Source organism: Hyposmocoma kahamanoa, unplaced genomic scaffold, assembly GCF_003589595.1.
Source record: "Hyposmocoma kahamanoa isolate Upper Pololo Valley unplaced genomic scaffold, ASM358959v1 86, whole genome shotgun sequence".
NCBI lineage: Eukaryota > Metazoa > Arthropoda > Insecta > Lepidoptera > Cosmopterigidae > Hyposmocoma > Hyposmocoma kahamanoa.
Window position 1 is genome coordinate 6,071,788 of NW_020654289.1, and position 27,715 is coordinate 6,099,502.

The window sequence follows — 27,715 nt, forward strand, 5'->3', positions numbered from 1 at the left end:
CGAGTCAATTATAAGTGTTTTTTTTATAATGTCTAGTCAGTTGTCAAATTCTTGTACATGGTGGAGGACGTGTTTTGTGTTTATTCCGCGTCAGGCCGCGTGGTTTCTATTATTTTCATGGGTTTATAACACAAACTTAATATTTTTGTCGTTACTACTTAAACCTAAATTTTTAAATTAATTTTTAACATAGTTTTCTACTTGTTTAACAGTCCGAAATGACAATATAGGTTAATTATTTTTTTGAGAAAGAACCGCAGAACGGTTCGTTATCCCAGTTTGAGTTACCAAAAAAACTTACTTCCCGTATTTCAGGAGGCTTTGACTATTAAAACTATGTATTTCTCTATATAAATACAACAATTTATCATTCAAAGTTTGGCGGTAGCAATCGATTATTCAAAAGTTAACCATGAGCTCGCCTGAGAAAGATATTGAGTTGAGTCCGGTGAAAACGGATCCGAACCCGATTAAAACACCTGCAGGGGGGACTGACAAATTAAAAGTGGCTGTGGATGATGAAGAAGATGTTATTATTGGGAGATTTAGGAAGATTAGCTCCGCGAAATCGATGGCGGCTACGAATGGTAACATACAATATCCTACAGACTTGCCGCCAAGAAGTGACGATGTAGAGGCTGGTTTGCAGATGAGGAAGGATCCAGGTGAACGAGATAAACTGCTGGAGAACAATGTGGAAGTCAAGAATCAAGTGACTAAGAGCAGTTTTAGAGATATGGAGAAGCCTTCTAGGTTTAAGGACCAGCCCTCTACTACTAGGTTTCAGGTAAGTCATACTTTTTCGTAAGATTTGGGGACTTCAACATGCATGTGTTATAATTTACTAGAAAGCACTTGAAACTTGAGTCAATTAATATTATTAATTGTGACTAGAGGTGAGCATTTAAATGAAAAGCACTTAAAGAAGTTTGCTTATTAAAATAAGCACAAAAGCATGCTTTTTATTTTAAGTGTAAGCATTGTTCAGTTCAATACTCAAAAATTTAATTTTTTTGCAACATGCCTAAGTGTCAAGTCCCGCCATTCATGTTTCATAAACAAATTAATTTGTCAATGTGAATAATAATTTTATAAATAAAAATAAAACCCTTGTCTTATAAATAAACTTACTTAACTTAAAACCTTTAGTGGTATACTCTTGCTTTTCGCTATTAACACAACAACGTTGCAAGCTTTTTTTAACTTAAACGTGTATGCGCTTAAACAATTTTTTAAGTTTCAAACTAAAAAGCGTTTAAGTGAAAAGCGTATAAAAAGCATGCTTTTGTAAAAAAACTATAACATTTAAATGTTTATAAAAGTAAGCAGTTTCCTGTCTCTAATTATGACAAAGTATACTTAATAAAAAAAAAGCATTTGGTATGCAACAGGCAAAAGAATAACTGCATAACATCTACTCTAAAACCTGTTATTCAAGAAAGTTTTAAAAGATAAGTATTGTAATAATTAATAGAATTATCTCAGTATCTCCAATTAAAACTACACCAACTTAAATTATGGTCATTTTCTGTTTTTAATGTAAATAGCCCATAGCAGCTAATACTAAGGGGTGTTAAATATTACAAGTTTGAAATGGTGAAAATTACGTATAGTCTCTGTAATTTTATTATTTTGTCTATTACTGAATTGAGACCTTTTCAGTCTCACTAGTTTAGCTTTTTTTATATAATATCAAGTGACACGACGGCATCGAGTATATATCTGATTATATACTCAATGCACTACGGGCAAGTTGTGCACTTTATGGTAAGCTATACACCTGTCGCCCAGTGTATTGTTACTCAGCACTTTAAATAGCAAAAAATTGTGGGGCACTGCCACTGCACCTGTCACTGAGACATAAGTTGACAAGTCTCATGTGCCTATAATTTCACCAGCACCCTTGCCTTTCAAAACAGGAACACAGTAATGCTGACATTACTGCTTGGCGGCAGAAATAGGTAAGATGGCAGCACTTCCCTGTATGAACTCTTTCACAAGGAGCTCTACTGCTACTAAACTTAGCTTAAAATATATAGTTATGTTAAGTACCAATAAATTATATTTTTTATTTTAAGTCGATTGGATGACTCAGTGTACCAGTTTGTAATGCTGAGTGCGTTAGATGAAAAGAGAAGAAGGTCCCAGAAGAATCAATTTGGGAAATGAACTTTTCTTAATTGGTTCTGGTTTAGGTGCTCCAGGTAGTACCTGGGGAGAATTCTGTTACTCTGGTATTCATAGTACAATAAATTCCCAAGTTTGAGCCCTGCCTAGGGAATTCAACATGGGTTGTGCTGTTATTCTTTACATCTGAACTTTCCATTTACAGCTCTTTTTTGTGATTCAGTTCCTTAAAGTATATACGAACTACTACTACATTTTGCTATAGATACGAGAGGGAGAGATAGTTCAAATGAACTTGAACTTTGTAATTTAAATTTATCTAAAGTTGTTGACCTGTTATCTGTCAATAAAAAATACTAAAAAAGACAAAAAAAGTTTTTTTTGTACAAAATTAAGCGCATCAAGAAACTTAACATAAATAAATGTACATGAAATTATGTACAATTAATGGCCTTATATTCAAGTAATTTAGGTAACTTTAGTGTTTATTTTTTCGACACCCTATGTTTTGAATACAATAAAGGTATGTTAAATAGATTATGGAAATAGTGGTATGATGTGAGTCACAGGCTTTTATTTAAAATACTAAAAGATTTTATCAGTTACTCTATGCTATGAATGGGTGGGGCAGATAATTGTAGAGACTAGAGAAGTATAATGTACCTATTGTTTCAAGTTAATTAGAGGTTTTTTAAATTTAATTATCTCTTGAAATAAAATGTCTATGTCAAGGAAATAACCAACGAGGTAGCTGGTTGGTGCTACCTAATTGATTAATTTTTAACCAAATTCAATATTCAATTCGACTGCATTTTTTTTGTTTTTCTTTTTGTGTGTGTTACGCGATTATTCCGACATTGTGAACTTGACTTTGACTTTGATGATTCTTTTTTTTGTTGGAAAGAGGGTACCCCAGTAGTGGTCCCCCTTTCAAATTTGAAGGAAATATTTCACCTCTAACGGTGACAAATTAGGGGATGAATTTGGTTTATTGGCTTCACCCACTTTCCAATTTCAATAAAACTTTGCAAATTGATGTAATTCCACTCACTTTTCACTTCGGTTTTTTTTAGTACAAATGTTATAATTGTCGAGATTGGTTAAATACCAATGTCGATATCGACAAAATGGTGGTTTACTAAACGCAAATTAGGATGATCCCTGTGGACGTTTGAAAAGGGATGAGGTAAAGTCGATAGACTCTTAGTTTTATTTGTCTAACGTATTCTGAACGACGTAATATATGTGAACTGTTTTGTATTATATTGATGGCATAAATTGCAATTTCAATAGATGTTTTAGTAAATTTGAAAAGACGTTTATCATATCATTAATTTACAGGGTTCATGAAAGTAATAACACTGACATATTAATTCATTGCCTACGATTAAAATTCACACTTATGGGTATAAGTGTGAATTTTAATCGTAGGCAAAAAAATATATTTTTCAGCTCCTTCAGGCACAGTGCTTAAATTTTCCGGTTTGTCCAGGCCAGAAAAAGCTTTATGTCCATGTAATAAAAGCGAAAAAATATGTTGCACTTTTTGCTTCGACGGTCCGTGCGGAAACGAAACGCGCAAAGTCCTTTTCGCTTCACAAGGTCCTAAAGCTTTTTTGGCTGGTTTAATGTAATTCCGTGTCGCTAAACGTGGTGACACGTGATGAGTTTGTACCTGAAATTCTTTCATCTGCAATAGATGCGGGCAACTAAGGTGTACAACTGTGCCAAATTGTAATTCGATGTAATGTTAGAGTCTGCGAAAAACAGCCGTGACACAGCAATCATTGAAGTCTCACAATGAAGAAATATTTTTTTACGATTGGCTATGGGAGTGTTAATAAAACACGATTATTTTTTACATATATATTTTTAGGGATTTCAACTTTGCTTACTTTATATGTATAATAAACAAATTTGAAAGTACATAAATAATATTGAAAATAGTTTTTTCTGACACAAGTCTCTCTTTTCAATGGTTCAAAGGTCAAAAGAAACATCTCTATTAAATTAAAATGAAAATTAAATTTAAAAATGAATACTCCTATGATATATACATACTTAAAAATGAAGGCTCTCAACCCTCGTACAACGTGGCAGACACTCTCGCCTGAGAGGAGACCCGTGCTCGGCAGTGAGACGTTTGAATGGGTTGATGATGATGAGATTTATCTTACCGGAAATTGAACTCGGAACCTCTACTAACCACTGGGTTAAGATTAAAAGGTTTAAACTTCTATATTTCGCACTATCCAGAATAAAGCAAACAACGCCTTCAGATTTTTTTTGGTTCACTATAGTAAATAATTTATCATATAGCATGTGGTAACCCTACAATTCTTATCTACAAACACATATAAACTGTCCTTGAAACGGTTTCACGTACTTGAACATTATTTAATGCTATTCTGTATGTAACCCATATCTAACAACATAAAATTTTGTGGAGGCCAAATACTACAGTCAATTACTATTAACTAAGAATTAAATTTAAATGAATATTACTTACATGTTAAGGTGGTTTTTATGTTGATGTATTATTTTATTATAGTTGAGCAATTTGCGACTTGTAACAAAAACAATTTAATTTTAATTCTCATAGAAATGACTAATAAAGAACAAAAAAAAGTTATAATTATAAATACAAAGATAAATAACACTAATCCAGCCGGATCAAAGGAATTTTTCTTCGTGTTCGATCTTTGTATTGATAATTGAATGGCTTGATTTCAAAATTAGCCACATGGCCATTCCAAAGTGACGGGTGGGACATTTGACTCCTTTTTATTAAGTAATTTCTCCATAACCATTGGTTAATTAGACTTGAAATGAAAACATCATGAAGCCAAATATGCAATTCAACCGCGACTATTTATTTACATAAATTTACAACGTTATTTGTACTCAAAACTTTTAATTTTGTAAGTATGACGGGTGGGACACTCACGACACCCGCCTGTTTGAGTTGATGGCTTCATTGCCAAGATCAAGACAAACTATTAATATTTTGTTTAGCAAGTTTTTCATATGAGATGACTTGAATGTTAAAGTTCTATTTTATACATACACCTAATTAATAACTGATCAATTTTAAGGAAATTAATATGTTAAGTTGTGACGGGTGGGACGAGTTACAATTGAATATTCAGAATCAATAAAATTACACTGTTTAATATGAGATCCATTGTTAGTAAACAAATATTTTATAATTTTTGTCTTATTAAGACATTTTAACATTAAAAAAACGAATTAAAGAACTGATAGAGGAATCCTATTATTTTTCTTGAAACACTGTCTATGACGATATGAAATCAAAGTCACGCATGTAAAATGCGTTAATAAATTTGATAAATCCTGCCGCATCCTCGAAGATAGTGTGTCATATCAAAATATATCAAATTTTAGAAGTTTTGCTCGAAAATATAGTTAAAACTACAGTGTAGACAGACTTTTCATGAATTTCCTGATACTAAAAATCATCAGGAAAAATGTTGTTTTTTTAAAGTCTTTTTTATGTGTTAAAATGTTGTAATTATGAGAAGAATTTTAAAAAGTTTGCTTACAAATGATGGATCTACATTTAAACAGTGTATTTTTTTAATTCTGTGTATTCAAATGTAACTTGTCCCACCTATCACAATCCCAATCGTCATAATTTAACACATCAAATGTTAAACTCTGAAATTAAAGTAACTGTTATACCTAGTAAATATCGTAAAAACTCGAATCCATGAAAATACAAACATTTATTCAAAGTAAAAACGTTTAGAAGTGTGTACCACCCATCGCTGTGACGGGTGGGACACACTTTCAAATCTTAATATTTACATTCCTATTTACGCCCAACCAAGCCAAAAAAATTACCCTTAGCATAATTGTTACTTTTACAAAAGCAAATGCCAATAGATTGCATATTTATTGGTTAAAATAAAAATATAGATGTGTCATTGTGACGGGTGGGACTTGAAATGAGTACTTATTGAAACTTTAATAACTACTCGCCATATATACTTCCATGCAATCACTTATCACTGTTTTAAAATTCGTAAATTGTATTTTCTTCGACAGTAATAACTTTTTAGAAAGACGCACATATAACCGCGAAAATTGTTGCTAACATTATAGGAAAAAATGCTTCACTATAGACGACAGCATTATGGCCGCATTAATGAAGACAAAAAATACAATAATTGTACAATATCCGAAAAATCGCATTTATTTCTAATGATTTGATTTATTGGGCGTATTCGAGTCATACAATTAAAACCAAATTGTGTAATTTATTTTTTTGAACCACGGTGTCATTTTCGCTGGAATGGCCCCTAAACCACTGTTTACTTTTTTTCAGTATCGAACAAAAGCTGGTTATTGAATATGGCAGCTCCCGTTCAAAGTACGTTTTGGCTAGTATAATTCAGACGAGGTATAAGATTACTCCTACGTAAAAAACAGCTCTAGTCCCATACAAAAATGGTCTAAAATATTGAATTATCTAATGAATTTATTCCATTTTGTTAGTAAGGTAGGACTTGACTGATATTGAAAATTACTGACTTAGGATTTGACCGATTTTGAATGTTGCTTGATGGATTTGACCATTTCTGTTAATGAAGCAGTTGAAAGGTCAGGGGTGTCAATGGCTGCCTTGTGAATAGGCAACAGTTTGCTTATCTAAGTGATGGAATTTAGTACTAAAATAATTTTTTTATTGAAAAATTAAATTCTTAAAATTAAAATTAAAATTTAGAAAATTAAAATCTTAAAACTGGTTAGGTGTAGGTACCATTAAAATTAGGTCTACGTCATTAAATGGGGTGCTTCCTCCAGTATCTCGCAAATTCCCTCTTCAATTTTATTTTATACTGCTGCTAGTTTAGCAAAAGCTTCTTCTATGACCATACTAAAAGAAGAAAAAAATAGCAAGAAATTTTTAGGAGCTCGGAATGCATGTCATCCAAACCTGAGGTTGAGCACCCCTGCTTTACGAAGGGTGCAAGTTGTAAACATGAGTGACTCAAAAAGTTTGCTTAGCGAGCAATTTTTGTTTTCGTGACTTTCCATGTCAATTTTTGTTGCGGCTGTTTCTTTGACATTTCAGACAGTTTCTGCTATACACACCTCATTTCCCTCCATTATTTTGTTAGTTTTTTAGCGAAACTCGGCATAAAGTTCTTCACTCGACTAAACCGCAAAATCAAGAGAAAACAATGTGGCCGACTCGGCCAAACCAAATACTTAAAGCTTATTGCCTGTGCTGGATTTGACTGATTTTGAAGTGCAAGTGCTTTGGATTTTTAAACCAATTTTAAAACCAACGCGTTCTGTACCGTTTTTCATAGACTTTATGTGGATTTGGCTAGTTTTCAGAAGCACTAAAGTGTAGAGTTCGTTGTTGTGATCTTGACGTAATGTTTAGTTTGAAAATTAGTTTTTTTGGGTTTAGTGGAGTAATTTCATGGTAGTAAAACATCGTGATATCTCGATAAATTCATATTTTTCATATTATTTTTTCTTTCCGTAACTTTAGTAGTAGTAGTAATAGTAGCAGTAGAGCTCCTTGTGAAAGAGTTCGTCCAGGGAAGTACTGCCACCATACCTACATATTTCTGCCGCCAAACAGTAATGTCAGCTTTATTGTGTTCCGGTCTTGAAGGGTAAGGGTGCTGGTGAAATTACAGGCACACAAGACTTGTCAACTTACGTTTCAGGGTGACAGACGCAGTGGCAGTACTATTTAAAGATCTGAGTGACACTGCAACTGTTATGGACAGGTATGTAGCTTACTATCAAGCGCATAACTTGTTCGTACCATTACTTGATATAATATTTTTTTTTAAACTCTGGTTTTAGGTAAATATTTAATAATTTTAAGGGCTCTGCAGTTTAATTGCAAAATAACCTTCATGGTAAGGCTTCACTGTCTGTCTGTCCATCCGTATGTCTTTTTGCGGACATACGCTAATAATGTTAGATTAGCGTATTGTACTTCGGCCATATAAAAAAAATATCCTAAAACTTTTGCTGGACACCAGTTTCTATAAATAATTAATGATTTGTTAAATAAATAAATTTCAAATGTACTATACAATTATACCGGTTATCTGATCGGACCAAGGGGTCTACTGTCGTTCTCCGTCTGAAACAATTTCTGGCAAATAAGTAATACTTACCACCAAATCAAAAAACAATGTCAAGTATGAAGCTTCATTCGTTTTTGATTCGAATTGTTTTGGACGACTATCGGAAGGAGGGACTAACGAGAGTACGGGGCCTGATAAAGAAACCTGTAACACTACGTGAAACTGAGTCTGTTTCTTAAACTTGTTTAGCCAGGAAATGAACCCGGTACCTGTCTCTCTCAAGATTCTTACTTCTACTAAATTGACTTAACCCATTTAGACATTTCTGTAAGCAACGTTTACGTTGCTCAATTTATTCATGCGAACTCCGTCATCGATTGAGTTACCGGTATTTACTAGTTCTGAAACCCGCACCCGGTGTTGTGTTAGCGTTTATGGTATTTAGCCGAATGTAACGCCTTCAGCAGAAAACGATTCGATGACGAAACGACAGAGAACGATCTTTTTTTAGATACGGTCGCGAGTACACGGCGAACTGTCCACCGTTTTTTGTCCTTCACGCTAACTGAGATCAACGCGATTATTATGGTATTTGAAAGTACGAAGGACAAATGGTGTTTGGCGCTCAGAACATTTATTGTCTAAAGCGCGTAAATATAATATAATTAATAATGTATAATGGTGCAGATCGCTAAGTAGTGCGTTTATGGAACTCTACTTTTATGTAAAATGCGTTCAGATGATGCGACTAAATAAATAAAATAATAAATAAAAAAGGCGGTTGAAGCGATGTCTGCTATCTGTGGGCTTGGTTCAAGATGTGCCTAAGTATATATTACTTAAATACTTCTTGTTCTAATCCGCAGACATAGTGTTTGCCCATGACTCATAATGTAGATCTGAGAGTTCTGGTATCTGATAACATATTGTCCAGTGCTTTTATTAACACATTATTCGTGTTCATTTGAATACACGACGTCACGAATGATCTCATACAAAACGTGCCCTTTGTTTGGGTATAATGTCGAACGCAGCTACAATCCCGTCAATGGACGTCAATACTTCACCCTTTGAAACGACAACTTAGCCGGTATCGTATTTCAATTTACTTAAGTACTTAGTGGACTTATCGGTTTATGCAAAATGTGGTATATTGTCGCCTCCTACATGAAGGAGGAGTATTGGTCGAAGGGTACCATTTAACGGCGATTCCGATGCAGGTTACCTGACACCAGATTGCGCCACACGACACCGGCAAGTGCACTTCGTGTAGATTAGTTTAGTTTTTTTTAATTTTATATCTATGTTAGGCCTTAAGATATGTATTATATGGGTCATGTTACCTGATTTAAAAGAATAAAAAAAATGTTTCCAAGAAATATTTACAGGCGATAGATTGGTCTCGTACCAATGCTATAACATCCACAAGTTGATTTGTTTTCATTACTAAAAAATGGTTGTACATTTTCTAGTAATGATAACCCATAATCAAATAAAAAAAATATTCCTCTTAATTATCGAGGCAGCGCAGATGACCGAAATGGCTTGTAATCACCGCAAACAATGGCGCATCTAATTTTCTGCCATTCGTGCCGTAACGTCCGCATGCTATACGACCTTTTATAACACCGCTGACTTTTGAATACACGTGGTTTACTTAATTCGTTTAGAAGAAAAAGTTACAATTAAGATCGCTCTTATTGCACCTTAGCGTCTTATCAGTCTTACCATTCAGTCGGGTCTAGGTCAGAGGCGCCTACCAACTTGGCCGACTAATAAATCATAATAGCGGGGAATTGGATAAGTGCACCGTGTCTTCCTATAGCCTCGTGGACGGCTTGACCCTCGCACAAAGGGAAGCCGCTATATACGATTAGGTAAGGAGTAGCGTATTCGAGGTATCAGGATGTACATGTGTGTTGCTGGGCTTTCTTTATCATGTTAACGAAAAAATATTTATGTCCCGTTTTTTATACTCATATCTCCTTGGACTTTGTTTTTATTACTTTGTAGCGTCTAGGGTTGCTAGGTCCGTATAGCCGGACAGGTCAGCCAGTGTAGTCGGATATTTGGGTAAAAAGTTCGGACACCTTACATTTTTGAGGATTTTGAGTCGTGGGTTTATATATTTTTTTTTAATGTATAACTAGGTTTTTAGATCATTTATCAAAAAGTCTTATTAAATTTTAATAATTTAACAATAAAATTGATTAAATCAGTCGTCTTTATTGTTAATCATCTATTATTGCAACGGCTATTCATCGAAATCAACATTAAACAAATAACTTGGTTAAATATAAAAAGCCGGACACTGTCTAATTTGGCCGGACACGCTTCAAAAAGCCTAACTATGTCCGGCTTCATCCAGACAACGCCGGGCAACGCTAGTAGCGTCAATGGAATTTGCCAAACCGCTATTAGATGTAGGAATAGGTAGATGGGTACCGTTAGACAACTGTATCTCCTATACTAGGTTTCTTGCTAACGCTATTGTTTAATCCATTGTTTTGTGGCTGCGGTAGGCCTTTTATAGTTTGTTTACCCTGGTTTTGTGGTGCTAGGAAGTTGGCATCTTATTTCGCGGCTGATTCATCAGATTTCTAGCACGGTTGATTCATAGTTGGTTAGATTCTTTACACATTTCTAACATTTGTTTTGGTTATCACCTCAACAAGTCGACAATTTGTGCAATAAAGTGCACTGTACGTGTACGGATAAGACGCAGGCTGTTTTTCCCAACCCACTAGTGCAGGATTTTTAGCCACCCGATTACTACCGGATCTCGGCTGCCACTGTTAGTGGGACGTAGGGAAGGTTTTCTCAAAATCGTCTCTGGTGGAAGCTTGCCTATATAATGGGGATTTTCGGAGTAAATATATCCAAAATTCCCTCGGACAAGGAATTGAAACCAAAATGTAATACCAACAGAGAATTGATTTTATATACTCGTATACCGATTTGGCTAGTTAAATACTCAGGGGTTAATAATCTGGATATTCAACCTTTACACCTCTCGCATTTTTTTGGCTACTTTTGAATTATTACTCAACTTGACCGAATTCTTTCCAAAGAAATATTTCAAGAATGCCAATTCCTTAGACAAGTCATTTCCTCCAAAGCAACGCAGAAATAACTCAGAGCAATCGTTTGATGAGCTAACTCACTCCTTGTATCTAAATTTAGACATTCTCAAAGAAGTTTATACATATATCTTAAAATTTGTAACGTTAAATCCATGGTCTGCTTATTTTAATACGTACGTAGTTATCTTCAAGAATTAGTTTATGTTTAGTACTAAAAAAATTAAATCTTTGCATTGCAGGATCATTGTAACTGTACGTAACCTTATTTTTCTGCAATGAAAATAATGTATTGAGTTCTTAGGTTAAATGAAACTATTTTTTCGGTTCTAAATCGCGTACAAAATTACAAAAAGATATATATCTTTTTTCCATCAAAACCAATGTTTCGAGCCCTTTACCGTCAGACAGTCACTCGTAACCATGGGACCACTAGGGCTTGAACTATAGGGCGCGACTTGCGCGAGTACGACATAAAGCGCGAAATAATGTCTCGCGCTTTATGTAGCACTCGCGCAAGTCGCGTCCAATCGTGCTAGCCCTACTGTAAAGGGCCCGAAACGTTATTGGTTTGTTTGAAAACACAAATACCTATTTTATATATAAATATAAAATACCTATTTTGCATTTTATATATGTATGAAGGATTTAGATCTGAAAGAATAATTACTTTTACAATATATAATAGAAATACTAATGTATTTATATTAGTTTTTAGGAACTCGCACGTATATTTTTATATATTACAGAAGTAGAAAACAATCCATAACTACCCATTACTTTGTTAATGTTAAAGTGTTTACTATTTGCTGCAATAGCGAGTAAATGCAAATGCGCTCGTTAAATATAGGTTTATTGTCATCCTCAATTTCGTATCTAGTAATGGTTTCATTTAAATATGGAGGTATATTTATCACTGAAGTGCGAGTTCAGTAATTGGTCAGGCATATTCGTGGAAATTGTATTATCAATTATTTATAAGTTTTTTTTTCGTAAGTGTGATGTGAGTTGACGTGATACATAAGCCTGCATGGGCATTTGTATATCGATTTAGGGATGCAGGTTTAATTTATGCCTTATGTGTTGTGGTTTAGATTTCAATTGTGGATTTTGATTTTTCTTTTTCCCGTTTATTACATAACAATAGTTAGTTTATTTACTGAAAACATGGTATAACAGAACAAAAACAGTGCTAAGACAAACTTGTTTTACATATATTGAACAGCATGCAAATGTGTAGTTATAAAAGTTAATTGACTACTACAATAATAACAATGTCTCAAGTTACAAATTTACAAATTGAGTATGTCAAGAAAAAAATATGTAGAGATCTTTTACATCGTATTTTCTCTTAAATATTTCGTTTGTCATAATTTAACCACTTGTATAATTAAATAGATTAAAACCGGCGCTTTGTGTAAAAACCCGAGCGGGTTGATTGGCTTTTAACCCACTGCCCATCTCTGGGTATATTGGTTACTTTTTGTGTGTTTATAACCATTATAGGTTATGGCACAATATCGGTGATGGTTACGTTCCACAGTCCATAACTGAGTCATATATCAATTGGAAATATTTGTTTAAAATTGATTTGTCTTTACTTTTTTATTATATCGCCGTCGAATAAAGTATTTTGTTTTATGACGGAATTTTGGAAGCGATTAATTCTTGCACTCCATGAATGTGTATTAAATACGTAATTAAAAAATTCAAGTAACTTTACCCGTTTACTGACCCAACTATCCACCAAAGCGAAAACGAAAGTTGAAAATAGGTTTAAACAGCCGATTTCTTTATATTTTTACTTATACGTATCCACGTATAGTCCGTCATTTTTGGAGACGGGGAAAATGACATTTACAGGGTTACCAGTTTTCGTTAAATTATAAATAATTATTGTTGACAATTTTATCGATAAATACTGGAGAAGGTAGAATTTTGCAAAAAAGCTGTATGTGTTGTGAATGTTATCCTCTTTTTTATTCTAATATTTATTTATTAGTGGACAACTAATATCGAAATCAATTCGTGAAGTACAGATGCACGTTCTTATTCTAATGCAAATTATTGCCCCATTGTAGACAATACAATAACAGATAAAACATCCGCATAGAACAGCTGTAGGTGCAGATAGTAATGGAAATGTCTGCAATCCTGATGACGTATACTACGTTTTTATATTTATCAGTTTTTACATTTTAATAATCTTAATTTATATTCAGACGAATATATTTAAAAAAATAAAAGCGATGGTAACCCAGTGGTTACCATGACCATTTATTGCATAAGCGTAACTAATATCGATAGTGGATATAATATTTATCGATTGCAATCACTAGTTGTTTGCATGCGGTCACCACTTTTCCGCAATAAATTGTCATTTACTCAGTATTAAAGAAATACACATCTCCTTTTTAATTTAGAGAACATTCGGCCTCTTCAATGTAGAGGATTTAAATAAAATGTAGAATAGACGAGGGCTTGGCCACAATTTTACCTGATGTTAAACGACGGTGTGGCCGACGATGTTACGCGTTTATCTAGTAATAGCCTGCCTAATCAGTGTAGCCTAGAATAGCTCCAAATTGTATCTTTCGTGAAATAGATGCCTTGCGTATTACATTTCTTAGACCTACTCATCAGAAAAGATTTGTCGCAGTTGCAGCACGTGAGACTTTCCTTCATAAAGCTTTCGTGGTTTTGAATTATTATAACTAACTAAGGAACAATGAATAATAATTACTCTATTGGGTACTTTTAATTATTGTAATCTTTATTTTTAACTGATTACTCATGGTTATTCCGCTCGTAAGCATGTTCAATTTATATTGATTTGCCATTGTTTACCATTGCATTGATTGACAAATAGGGTGTAAACTGATCGGGCTATCACTAAATTGTAGTCTTGAGACGATGCATGAATAACATGTTGATGTTGTTATTATTTTTTTTAATGTAAATTCGGAATCAGAAAGAAATCATATTTGGTAATAATATAAAAATTAGCTGTAATAATTATTATAGCTATTTATATTGTTTGTTTATGTCTCATAGTTTTTCGCCTGATATTTTTTTTTTCACACTTTCCATCTTTCTAATCTCGTGTCCAAATTTCATTATTATGATGTTATAAATTACGCTATTTTAATTTTTTTTTGTAATTGGCCGAAACGTAACTAACTGCGAACAGCCAAGAAAAATAAAGAAATAGTTGTAAAGGCGCATTAGGGCCGGTTCACACATGGTTCAGAGGACAAGCGTTAGCGTTTCAACCAGGACTGGGCAAAATTCATGCTGTTTCATTTAAAATATAAATTACAGAATATTTTCATGAGGTGTATTACAAATATCAAACATAAAATCTGGTATTTTGTCCTCAACTATTTAAAATACAAAATACATTAGTCATTACTAACTGGATTCCACGAAAGTATTAGTAATAGCGTGTGTGTGTATATTGAGTGAGCATTCGTTATAGAAAGTTTAAAAATATTAGTATTTAGTAACGATTGTAAACCTCATTAGTTTTATTTGTAAAAAGATAGAACAAAAGATACATAATTTAATGTGGGCTCACGTAGTTCTCACAGAGGGCCAGTGAGCATCTTCGTAGGTATATGTTGTGTATATATATTGAGAATATTTATGATACCAAACACTGACTTATTATTAAGGGAATAAATATATGTCACTATCGAAATCCTCATTTTTAAACAAATTGACGTCCGTAATCCCTGGTTCTCTGCGGAGGAATTTGCGATCAAAAATGTAAACAAAGGTGCCAATGATAACTGCTTGGAGGCTGAAATAGGTAAGGTGACAGTATTTTCCTGAACGAACTCTTTTACGAGGAAATCTACTGCACTTATGCGGCAAATTTCGTACATATGGCTTAACGCCTTCTGCGCTTTACTAGAGTGGTAGAGCTGGGAAAGTAGCCAGTACAGGAAAATGTACAACTTCGCTTCTGAATGGTTTTTATCTTGTACCGTTATGTATTAATAGCTGTGGTAGTTACCGCGGAAATCTTAAGAATTATAAACTGGTAACATGTTCCTTTTACTACACTAGTATACTTTGTATTATACAGGCCCTTGTCTAGTAGGTAGTGTAGTACGTCGTAACATCATCTACGCTATGTCCTTGACTATCACATCATATTACTTAGTTAGTGTTTTATAATCAAATGACCTATAAAGATGTTACAAAATGTTTAAATGATTGATGAAGAATTAACTGTTACTCTGATTTCGTTTAATTAACCAAATTTTATTTTTATAAATTTATATCAATGCATGTTTATATATTTACTTTGTTTTTGAAGTTTTATAAATCATTTGAACCGAAGTCAGTGATGAGCATACTTATAATTTTGATACATAATATGAACAGTGAAAGACGTAATCGCTAAATGTAGTTCTCTTGGTTTTACCAATAAAGAAATAAATACCAATAATATGAGAAGTCCTTAGAAAAGATTAAGGTTTTTTTTTATTTATAACATCAAGTGCCTGGACGAACAAGTCGTGTTTTCGTCGTTAGTCGTTTATGATTGCAAAGATCTGAGGGGCACTACCACTGCGCCTGTCACCCTGAGACATAAGTTGTCAAGCCCCATGTGCCTGTAATTTCACCAGCACCCTTACCTTTCAAAACCGGAGCACAGTAATGCTGACATTACTGCATGGCGGCAGAAATAGGTGAGGTGGCAGTACTTCCCTGGGCGAACTCTTTCACAAGGAGCTCTACTGCTGTTGTAAGTTTTTGACTGAAAACAGTTTTTAACGCTAATTTTATCATTACAATGACTAATACGCATCACATTTATCGACACGCAGTCGCGTAAAGCTGGTTAGAAAAAGTTTTAAGTCCATGAAATAAGAGCGAAGAAGAAGCGCGTTTCTCATTGGCTCGTACGACGTGCGTAACTCCGCATGGGTCCTCAACGAATCAGCTGACTACAAATGTCCGATCGCGTCCGTACGCAGCCGACGACGGCTGACGATGGCGGCGTCAATATTGGACAAGTGTGGTACAACAAGAGCGCCTCAAGCCGATTTCGTGTCAACAATTTTGTCGCCTTTAATAATGCCTGTATTTGTATACGAGGTATAAGAAAATGTAGTTGTAAGAAAAACACTGTAAAATTACAATACTACTTAGTTTGAAAACGAGATGAATAGATAGTAATATGGTCACTTCATGGTCGATATTCTTTTTATCAGTTGCATACTATACATTACAATGAACAACATTTCATCGACAATTCCGATCGACTTCACCTTCTTCTTAGTGCGCCACTTCTCTACGAAGGTTGGCAACCATCGTGGCTATTCTCATTTTTGAAGCTGCCGCACGAAAGAGGGTACGAGTGCTAAGGTGGAACCATTCTCTCAGATTCTTTAACCAAGAGATTTTCCTTCTGCTACAACTACACTTTCCTTGTATTTTTCCCTGCATTATTAGTTGAAGAATCCGGCACCTTTGCCCCTTATTACGTGACTAAAATACTGCAGCTTCCTTTCCTTTACAGTTCTGAGTATTTCCAACTTTTTTCCCGTTCGTCGAAGAACCTCAATATTAGTGACCTTTTGTAACCACGACATGCCAGGCATACCTCTGTAGAGCCACATCTTAAAGGACTCCAGTTTTGAGCATAATGCTGGGGTCAAGGTCCGATACTCCGTACCAAACAGCAAGATACTGAAGACATAACTCCACTTCACTCCACCTCGACTTCACCAGAGAGTTGTAAAAGTTAAAATAGTCGTATCTGTTTTGTACTTGTCGTTTTAAGTTAATACGCATCGCAACGACATTCATTAAGATCCTACATTACAGAATGAATGAATGAATGAAATACTCTTTATCGCACATTAAAAATTACGTTGACAAAACAGAACAGTAATGTAAGTATCACAGAGTAAGATAATTAACACACATAATAACTGATAACAGGCGGCCTTATTGCTAAGTAGCAACAGAATATCGAAGTCCTCGCTATTCGTGACATGTAAATGCCTGGATCTTATTATTATATTCTATTAATATATTTTTCCTGTAATACACAAGTAAGACTTTATTGCACACAATTAAAGCGCGAATTTTTCCTTGAGTGAGAGATAATTTCCAGTTATGAAAAAGCAAATACAATGTATTAATAAGGGAATTAGTAAAAACAATCATGTATTTGGAAAAATAAATCCTCAGATCTGACTTTAAAACTAATAATACTGGAATTCCCCAAGGTTCCTTCCTAGGTCCGTTGATGTTTCTTCTCTATATTAACGATGACATTAACAATCTTTCACGGACCATTGACCATAAATATGTGTAATTTATCAAGGCAACAACATTAATAATAAAATGTGAAAACAAAGAGACAGTTAACACCGCCATAGCTACAGTAGGTATTGAGAGTTGAAAGGACATTAATGACTTACATTGTCATGAGTAAAAGTAAATTTGAGACTCCGTAATACGTATGACTCAAATCCTATACGAGTGAAAGTTCATCGTAATGTGGACATTGCTGACTAAATCAATGTAATTTAACGTTCTAGGGTTGACAAACATAATCATCTTAGCATCAAGCTCATTTGTTGCTTGATGAAGTTGTTCTGAAGGCTGATCGTGCTGTGTAGTCTGTACCAGCTATGGTTTCTTACAGGCAACTCGTGTTTGCGCGATCTGTCGCGCGTGTTTTCATGAGCTGCTACGTATTGTTCAATAAGCTGAACGTACCACCTTTCTCATGCGTTCACATCAGGGATATGTGTGTATTTCTAAACAATCATAAATATTATAACACACATGTGTTATAATATTTATATAGGTATAGACATTCAAGAGCAAACTTGAGTTAAAATTATGTACCTTTTGAACAAACCTCGATGCCGTAAGTAATTTGCGCATTGCTCTTAAAAATAAATGTATTTTTAAAGTTACAAATGCTAAAGAAATAAAGTCGTATTGCATTGACTTCAATTGCATCATCTACAGAATAAATTAATATTCTATGAATACTTGCACGCAGATTGCCGGCAGGTTCGATACGATGTACCTAATTTTACAAAGATCTATTTAGTTATTGAGTTCTGACGAGAACCGTCTTCTATTCTTGCACGTCGTACAGCATGGTAGTCAAAACATTCAATCAATATCATTTATAAAGCAATGTAAATATTCTTCGTAAATACGTGTACGTCCAATTTGTTATAAGTAAACGTTTACCTTTATTGGAACAATATATGAATTTGGTAGATGGGATAACCTTGAAAAACATCTGCTTATATCTAGTACAACGAATAGATAATTGCACAGCGCAATGCAATTAGATGTGTATATAATGTATATTTATCGTAAATAATAATGAATCTAGATATGTTTTGTGCATATACGAGTAGTTGTTAAACCCAATTATTGTACAATCCTTAAAATGAGGCTAAATTCTATCTGTTTATTCCGTTCTCATATAGAAATGAATACATATAAATAAATTGGTACCTATCGTGTGTGCTTAATTTTCTTTTAATTTTAGATCTAAATGGTAGATTCGTTGTAATTTCAGAACATTATGGTATTTTGTTTCAGATGGAAGCTAAACCTGAAGATTATGTTACTGAAGAATCCGAAGATGGCATGGATAGCGACGATCCACTTACCGCCACAGACACTAAATATGGAAAGAGTTTCAGGTCTGCTTAGCATTTGTGCTGGATTTACACAAGTTATTTATATACATTGATTTAAGTAAAATTTACTTTTAAATTGATCGCTATTATAATGCCAGAAAAAGTTTTCGTTTAAGTAGGTAAATAAATTTAACTCATCACTGGACTAGGAGCCCCCTGTTGGGCACCAATGATATATATATCTTTTCTTCACAGGCATTTCACTAGAGAAGCGTTACCTAGACTCGACAACTACAGAAACGTGCTATCTCTCCACGCAGCGCCAAGACCAACACTTGATGAGCTGCACAATGCTTCACTATCGCGTAAGGTGAGTCTTCATTTCTATTGTAAGACTTGTCATTGAATAAATTGGAATATATCTATTTAGTGCTTATTCAGCTATAATATTACTGGTCGAAAGCATCGAGTAGAATCGGTAAAAGATAACAAGGTCTTAGAAAGGTAGGGTAGGAAGTTTGCGGAGAAGAATATGGTTTTCAGCAGATTTGCGTGGTGAACACTAAACTATTCGGCCCTTAATGCCAAGGTTTTGATACCTGTAGTCTGAGGGTAGCATTTACTGTTAAAATCAAAGACAAATAATCTTTATTTCATAGGTAAGCAAATTACACTTCAAATTACACTTGAAATCGTCATACTGATTAAACTCTATTGCTCATTCGTGAGGCAGATTCCCCTGAGAAGAATGAGTAAGAGACTAGTTGCATTTTGTAAATACACATTTGAATACATTTATCATTACTATATTTAATTACGTCTTAGATCGAGACTACATGCAATAGCTAAACGGGTCACTAACACGGATTTAACGTCCATGTACGCAGAAGCTATGTAATAAATAACCTTATAGTATAAAGTTTTTGTTTCACTATAGTTTTAAACCACGTAAATGGCAAATTTTGAATATTAATCGGAATTTTATACTGAAAAGGTATACAGCGCCCCATGAGTTCAATAAAACAACAAATTTAGGATGCTGCTGGGGCAGTCGCGCTACTACAGTCTAGAACGCATCAGCTATTTACACTGAGATGTGTACGGTAGAGGCCGTGATTCGTAAACGCCAGGACTTTTTGCTGCAGTGGGTGCGCTGCGCGCCACCGCCACCAAGTGCTTGGCCTGGTAGTCGACAAGGTCGATGGTCCAATTTAACCGCATTGCATTTACACGATCTAGATGGGTAGCCAAATAGATATTTTGTTTCTAACGCATTGTGGATTCAATTTTGAAATGAATGATTAGTTGATTTTTGTTACACATCTACAAATGCAAATGATCAAACAAGTTAAAACGATGCGATTTCCATCACAGTGAAGTACATTGTATTTTGAGTTTTAAATGGTGCTAATAAGTAACAAGTTCGGAAGTTGTGACTGCGTGTGTCTTGACTTTGAATGTTGTTAATAAGACCTTTGTAATTTTTGATCACCTGATATATCTATTATAAGAATATCACGAATGCATTGCGGTTGTTTTGTTCAGGCATGTTTTTTCGTGTATTTTTAATAATTCGGAAGTAAGGTAAATAAGCTTTGACGTGGGTACGACGCAGTAATCTTTCAAATAGATTGTAATTGCGACCTCTCATTAATTAATTGGTCTGCTTTGTGCAGGTACAAAGCTGGACCTGACGTTTGCGTCGGTCCTCTTATGTACTTAGTGTAATGATACCTTCGTGTCTACTCCTACGAGTAATCATCACTCAGAAATAGGACCAATGTGACGTCATTCGTATTTAGACTACTGATTAAGAGCTGTTAGGTACTTTATGGGCCCAGTAGGGCAGGGACAATATTAGAGGTGTTTTATACATACATGTTTAAAAAATCTGGATTTACAGTTATCGCTTAAACTTTGCTATCTATTCTATATCATTATAATCTATTTAATTACATATTTATTCATTGTTTAATATCAACAACAACATGTTCAAGTGAACATGTTTTCAGTTATACATTAAGCTATTATTTAAATAATTGGAAGTTGAACTAACAGGATGAATTTCGTCCAATAAGTTCAACTTTTCAGAAAAGTTGTGCCTAGTTGAACTTATTGGAATATTTGGGTCCGATTAGTTCAACTGATTGAACTTATAGTTGAACTTAGTGGAATAGACCTTTTATTTTTATGATATATTTTATATGATTTGAATGCTTTATTGATATCATTTGTGATTGTTAAGTTGCATTATACCGAAAGTAATATTAGCAATCGAAACTTGTATGGCAAGCACGTCTTGGGAAAGTTCCACTGTTTAACCAGTTCGAGACTAAGGCGATTACGCACGGGCATGCCTGCCTCAGCGATCTTGTAACGCTTGTCACATTGATTTGTATGGAGTCGCTTACAGCAAAACACACAGCTGTCGAGTCGCGGAGTCATGCGTGAATGCGATAGCCGTGTGTGACGCTTTGATTTCATACAAAGCAATGATATGTTAATGTATGTTGCTGTGTACAGTCAACGCCTGAGAATCGTCTTAATCGACCCCGATAACTTTCCATAGGTTCAAGTTCTAAATTAATAATAACTTTCCGTTGAGTATTTGATAAGGAGAATTCGATTCTCGAAATGTAATTGATTCATGAACTGCGTGCTCTGGGTAACTTGTGTCCTTTAGTAAATTCAAATTCAAAAGTAATCTTTATTTCATAGGTAGGTAAGTGTAATTCACTTAAAATCGTCATATTGATTAAACTCTACTGATCATTCGTAAGGCAGATTCCCCTGAGAAGAATGAGCAAGAAACTCTCGGGGAAACTCTTTGTAAATATGTACTGCCACTTTACCTATTTCTGCCGCCAAGTAGTAATATGTGCATTACTGTGTTCCAGTTTTGAAGGGTAAGTAAGGGTGCTGGTGAAATTACAGGCATATGGGACTTGTCAACTTATGTCTCAGGGTGACGGGCGCAGTGACAGTGCCCCTCAGATCTTTGCGATTTAAAGCTCTGAGTGGCGCTGCAACTGTTATGGACAGGCGTGTAGCTATTTGTTCGTCCCATCACTTGATATTATACAAAAAAAGATCGTTTGTATACATTCATCATTTACAATTTATACTTATATTTATCATTGACAACCTCAGACGCGTAGGTCCCGGGTCCATTCTCGGCAGGACAAATTTGGGAAATGAATTTTTCTGAATTGGTTCTGATCTGGGTGTTCTGGCAAGTGCCCCAGTTCTCTGGTACTCATAGTACAGGGAATCCCCTAGTTTGAAATCAGATGATTGGTATGGTTGTTTGGCACATTATATATATATATATATTACTACTGTACTTTCAAGTATTTTTATATTTTTGCGAAAAAATGCTTCTGGTGCCTTGGGCTTCCCGGAACTCGTGTCCAATATTTCTTTTATAGCCCCTACAAACTCCCTTGGGTTTAATCATTGAGTGTATAACCAGAAATAGGGAAGATAGATAAGGGCATCCATCCCTGGCAACTCATCAGGTAAATGGGCCTTATATCACTTTTAAATATCAACTCTCGTTTGCGCTGAAATCACAAATTAGTAAACAGAAATAGTACAGCGCCAACGACTGACCTGTGTGTACGTCTCCGTATATTCCAAATAATTCTGTATTTATTGTAACAAAGATAATAATGATAACTCTAACAATGGGGGTTGTTCAATTCGGTGGTGTGGGAAAAACAGCAAAACATCTAATTACAAAACAGACGGAATCACATTTCATCGATAATTGAATATGTAATTTTTCAATTACGTATTACGTATGTACCATTATAGCAAAGCTCAAGTTAAACTAGTCGATTTGAAGTGAAACTATTGACGACACTCGTCAATTGTTACGAATTCGGGCTGACCAATCGGAAGGCAGTTGTCGCAGTAATGATTTGGCAGAATAGTTTTCAAGCAAATTAAATGACATTTCCTCTCTATTTCTGGTTATATACTCAATGGGCTTAACTCACTTTTGTGCGTACTCTTCGAATTTTCGGCGGAATGCATATCTCTTGCGTGCGAGTAATAGCTTCAATGTATTGTCCAAGCAGGTTGACCTTTTTGACACTAGTTATGCATCGGTGAAGCGTCTTATTAGTAGTTTTTTCTTTGGCGAGTAGGTATTTACTAAGTGTTGCGAAAATATCGTTACCTATATAGTATAGTTAGTTATATTTATTATATTAGTTATACAGGGTGGAAATTTGTAATGCCACCTGGAGGGAAAGTACTCTAAATACTGGAGATATAAATTTTTACTTAAAGGAAACATTCCTTTATTTTTTAAAAGAAATAATACTGCATTCAAAGATTTTCGAAAATTGCTAGCCACACGCGGTAATCGAACCCGCTAAAATCTAAAAAAAAAAATGCGCCCCGTACTTTTATTAAATCAATCGATAGGGTCAATTATGAGGATGAAATTTCTCTTATAAACCATGAAATCTGGAGTTATAAATTCAATGGGTCAAGATAAAGCACTTTTACTCAAAGGTCCATCAGATTACTTGTTAATTATCGTTGACATCATTTATCTATTAAAATGACGAAGTACTATTTAGATAAGAACATTGTAATTTGCACATGTTTGTAATGCAGACTTTGGTCATTCATAGATTTTCGAAAATTTCTAGCAACACGCGGGAATCGAACAACCATATTTCTCATAATTCCGCACCAAACGTTGAAAGAGAATCTTACTTGATTGTTAGTTTCATGAACACGAACAGGATTCACTCGAGACCAATAATGGTTATTGCGGCGGTTGTACATGCCGTTATTACTGAAGTTGGTTTCGTCAGACCATACAATGTTATTCAAAAAATTCGGGTTACGGTCAACTTCTCTTAGCATGTTTTGACAAAATTTAAGTCGTCTCTCACAATCCCCAGCCGGCCGTCACGATAACATTTATACTTTATACTTTTTAAGCATTTGAAATACGCGAGTGTGGTTCGTTCCAATATCTTCTGCAGCATCTCTGCTTTAAGCCTTTGGAAATGCTTCGAAGTATTTTAAAACTCTCTCTCATCTGAGCGTTGTCCCGGTTGCGTCCTCAGCAGTGTTGCTGCGAAGCCCGGGGTCCGCTTTCCTGCCTTTTCTCCTCCACTTTGCACGTTCTTCGGCATCCTTAGTGGTGAGACCATTGGCACGCATATCACCCTTGGCGACGTCAAGCCAGCACTTCTTGGGTCTGCCCCTTCTACCGGGGCCCGGCGGAGGCGGCATAGCCAGACATTTGTTTCCCACGTAGTATGCCGGTTTCCGTAAGATGTGGCCGTACCAACGTAGGCGGCTTTCTTGCAGTTTATCTGCAATGTCACGGACGTGAAGGCTGCCGCGGATGCGGGAGTTTCTGACACAGTCTTTCCGTGAAACTCCACACATCCAGCGCAGCATCTTCATTTCCGTGACACGCAGCTCCTGCTTATGGCGCTCAAGTACGGCCCACGTTTCACTACCATATAAAAGGACAGGCCTAATGATGGATTTATAGACCTGTCCTTTCAGCTTAACCGGCATCTTGGGGTCACAAATGACACCAGTCACCTCACGCCACTTTGCCCAAGCGGCTGCGATTCGGGCTCTGACGTCGCAGTCGATGTCTCCGGACGCGCTGAGTACAGATCCCAAGTATTTAACTGGCCCGTAGGCTCGACCACGTCTTCGCCTATGCGAACGGGTAGGGGATCTGTAGCGTTGCAGACCATGTACTCAGTCTTCGCCACATTTAGTCTCAGACCGCCGTTCTCAAGCGACTCCTTCCACAAATTCACTCGTCGTACCAGTCTCCCTCTATCCGCATCCGCCAGCGCAATATCGTCAGCGTACATAAGCATCCACGGGGGTTGCTCATGCGTGTCTCGGATGGAGCTTGAGACCTCGTCTAATACCACGCTGAACAGATAGGGACTGAGAACTGAGCCCTGGTGAACTCCGACTGTGACAGGGAAGGGTTTAGTGTCACCAACAGCAGTCCTAACCATGGAATCGGAATCGCGGTACATGTCTCGGATGATGTCAATATAAGCTTCTGGTACCCCTTTGGATCTCAGTGCCCACCAGATCATTACACGGGGGATACAGTCGAAGGCCTTCTGCATGTCAAGAAACATGAAATGCAGAGGCGTATTCTTCAATCTGTATTTCTCCATGATGACCCTTAGGGCAAAAACAGGATCCATGGTCCCAAGACCAGGCCGAAACCCATACTGACCCTCCGAGACAGCACTCTCCTGTCGGATCCGAGAGTCTATTATACGCTCGAAGAGCTTCATGGTGTGGGACATGACCTTTATGCCCCTATAATCGCCACACTCCTGCACTGATCCCTTCCCTTTGAAGACTGGAGTGATAATACTCAGTCTCCATTGGTTAGGGATTTTACCGGTGAAGAGCACGCGATTAAAGAGGCCGGTAAGGATGCCCACACCACGGGGACCCATTGCCTTCCAGGCCTCGATGGGAACCCCATCGGCTCCGACAGCTTTCCGATTCTTCATGCGACGAAGAGCTAAGTGGACTTCCTCAGGCGTTACCGGTCGCACTAGTCCCTGATTTGGAGGGAGGACCGGTGGCTGTACCTCTCCGTGCTGCTGATTCAGCAACTCGTGGAAATATGAGCGCCATCTCTCCTTCACCGCGTCGACCTCGCATATAAGGTTGCCATGAGAGTCTTTAATGCAGCGACACTTGGAAATATCTTGTGCCGCTAAGACCCTCGAACGTGCCAGCTTAAAGATAAGCTTCTGCCCCTCAGACGATTCCAACTTGTCGTACAACGGCTGCAAGTGGTCCCATCTGGCTCTGGCTACAGCTTTCTTAGCGGCACGTTTGGCATCCCTATATGCATCGCGGTCTTCAGAAGATCCGGACGCTTGCCACGTTTTGAAGAGGGCTTTCTTCACCCTCACCTCCCTCTGGACTGTGTCGTTCCACCACCAAGTTTCTTTGTCACATTTGCGACCACCCTTGGACAAGCCCAGCACCGCTTTCGCCGCCTCAGATATGGCAGCCTGAATGTTGTCCCAGTGGTTCTGGACTAGATCACCTTCAGTATCGGCGCATTTATCGCCGATCGCTGAGATGAACTCCTGGGACGTGGTACTATCAAGCCGCCACCATCTGATTTGGCGTCGGCAGCGCTCAGCGGGCTTGTCGACCGGCTTTACGCAGAGATCCATGACAAGAAGACGGTGTTGCGCAGTGAGACTCTCACCTGGTATGACCTTGCAGTTGGCCACTTTGCTGATATGGTGTCTCCTGGTGAGTAGGAAATCGATTTGGGTGGCGTGTCCGCCGCTCCTGTAGGTGATTAAATGCTCGGGGTTCTTTTTAAAGAACGTGTTCACGATGGCGAGGTCGGCCGCCGCACACGTTGTGAGGATGTCTCCTCCCTCCGCGTTGCGACTGCCGTACCCGTAGCCACCGTGGACCCGCTCGAACCCTTCGCACGCCTCACCCACATGACCGTTCAGGTCGCCACCCAAGACGACTGCCTGCGCCAAAGGAATGGCACTCAGCACTTCCCCGAGTTGATCCCAGAACCTCGCCCTGTCCGTGTCGCTGCAACCGGCCTGAGGTGCGTAGGCGCTTATCAAGTGGGTCACGACCCCTTCAATAAGCACCCTCACTACCATAAGCCGGTCGCTAAAGCGTTTCACTTCCAGGACGTGATCGTGAAACTCCTCGGAGAGCACCACGGCCACCCCGTTCACGCCCCTAGGAGCACCGGTGTAGATCAGCTTGTAGCCATTCCCAATGAGCCGGGATCTGCTGCCTTTCCACCGAGTCTCCTGCAGGAACGCCACGGCGACCCTCCGCCTGGAAAGCACGTCTGCTAGCTCCCTCGCGCGTCCAGTCAGCGTGCCAATGTTCCACGTGGCAAAGCGGAGCTTCCTGTGATGGGTAGGGGCTCGCCTCTTTAACCGTGCCCACCCTTGACATGGTAGCCCTAGTCCACTTGCCACAGAAGTCGGGCGAGGCTCCTGCGCGCCGTTTTGCGGCGGCGCCCTATCCCTATGCCATATCCTTCTGTTGACTTCCATAAGTTGATGTGGCGGTGTTGGTTTTTACGGGAGCGACTGCCGTCTGACCTCCCAACCCCCGAAAGGGAAAACCCCTCGCTAGAGCCTCGTCCGTCTATCAGCAGGCGCACCACTTGCAGGTGAGGTTAGCTTGGGCTCCAAGATGTAGGTGGAGCCCCCAAGACGCCCTAATCGAAGTATTTTAAAACATTAAGATCGAATTCGGAATAGTTCTGTTGAGGAGTTTGCCTTCGCTTTTCGTAGCTACCCGTATTTTTTAAATTATTTACTATTCTTTTCAGAACGAATCGAGTTGGTGCTTGTCGATCCCGATATCTCTCTTCATACCACCGCAGAACTACATTTACATTCTTGTTATTTAAAAAATAAGCTTCTATTAAATCAAATTGTTCTTGATTTAATAGAAGCCATGTTTACGATGAGACAAATAGGAAATTTATTTATTTATAGGAAATCTTTAGAATAATAACGCATAGAATGATAGTTTCATATCAAACGAACTGTCACAAGTGAGGCAAAAATCAAATTCATGTAGGCGTAAGCAACTTGTATCTACGCTCGTCGGCACGCACACAAATATACAAATAATGATGCCATGGAATAACATTTCCCTCAAAAGTGTAGTATAAGTAGTATCTATTTTATGTTTGTCTGACGTATTTTTACACTCATTTACCGCACATTTCGTCATTTTTAGCTAAAATTCTGGAGCTGTT

The 27,715-nt window shown here is 36.9% G+C and overlaps 1 protein-coding gene across 4 annotated transcripts in view; it reads left to right on the forward strand.

The window, feature by feature from the left end:
• Positions 1 to 97: 97 nt before the first annotated feature.
• LOC113234671 (bumetanide-sensitive sodium-(potassium)-chloride cotransporter) overlaps positions 98 to 27,715 on the forward strand; it is a 69,691-nt gene continuing 42,073 nt past the window's right edge. For all 4 annotated transcript variants that reach the window (XM_026470095.1, XM_026470096.1, XM_026470097.1 and 1 more), the window contains exons 1-3: positions 98 to 787; positions 18,881 to 18,984; positions 19,177 to 19,291. In XM_026470095.1, the coding sequence (XP_026325880.1) occupies positions 413 to 787; positions 18,881 to 18,984; positions 19,177 to 19,291 (594 nt within the window). In that variant the 5' untranslated portion in view covers positions 98 to 412. The remainder of the gene's footprint in view (positions 788 to 18,880; positions 18,985 to 19,176; positions 19,292 to 27,715) is intronic.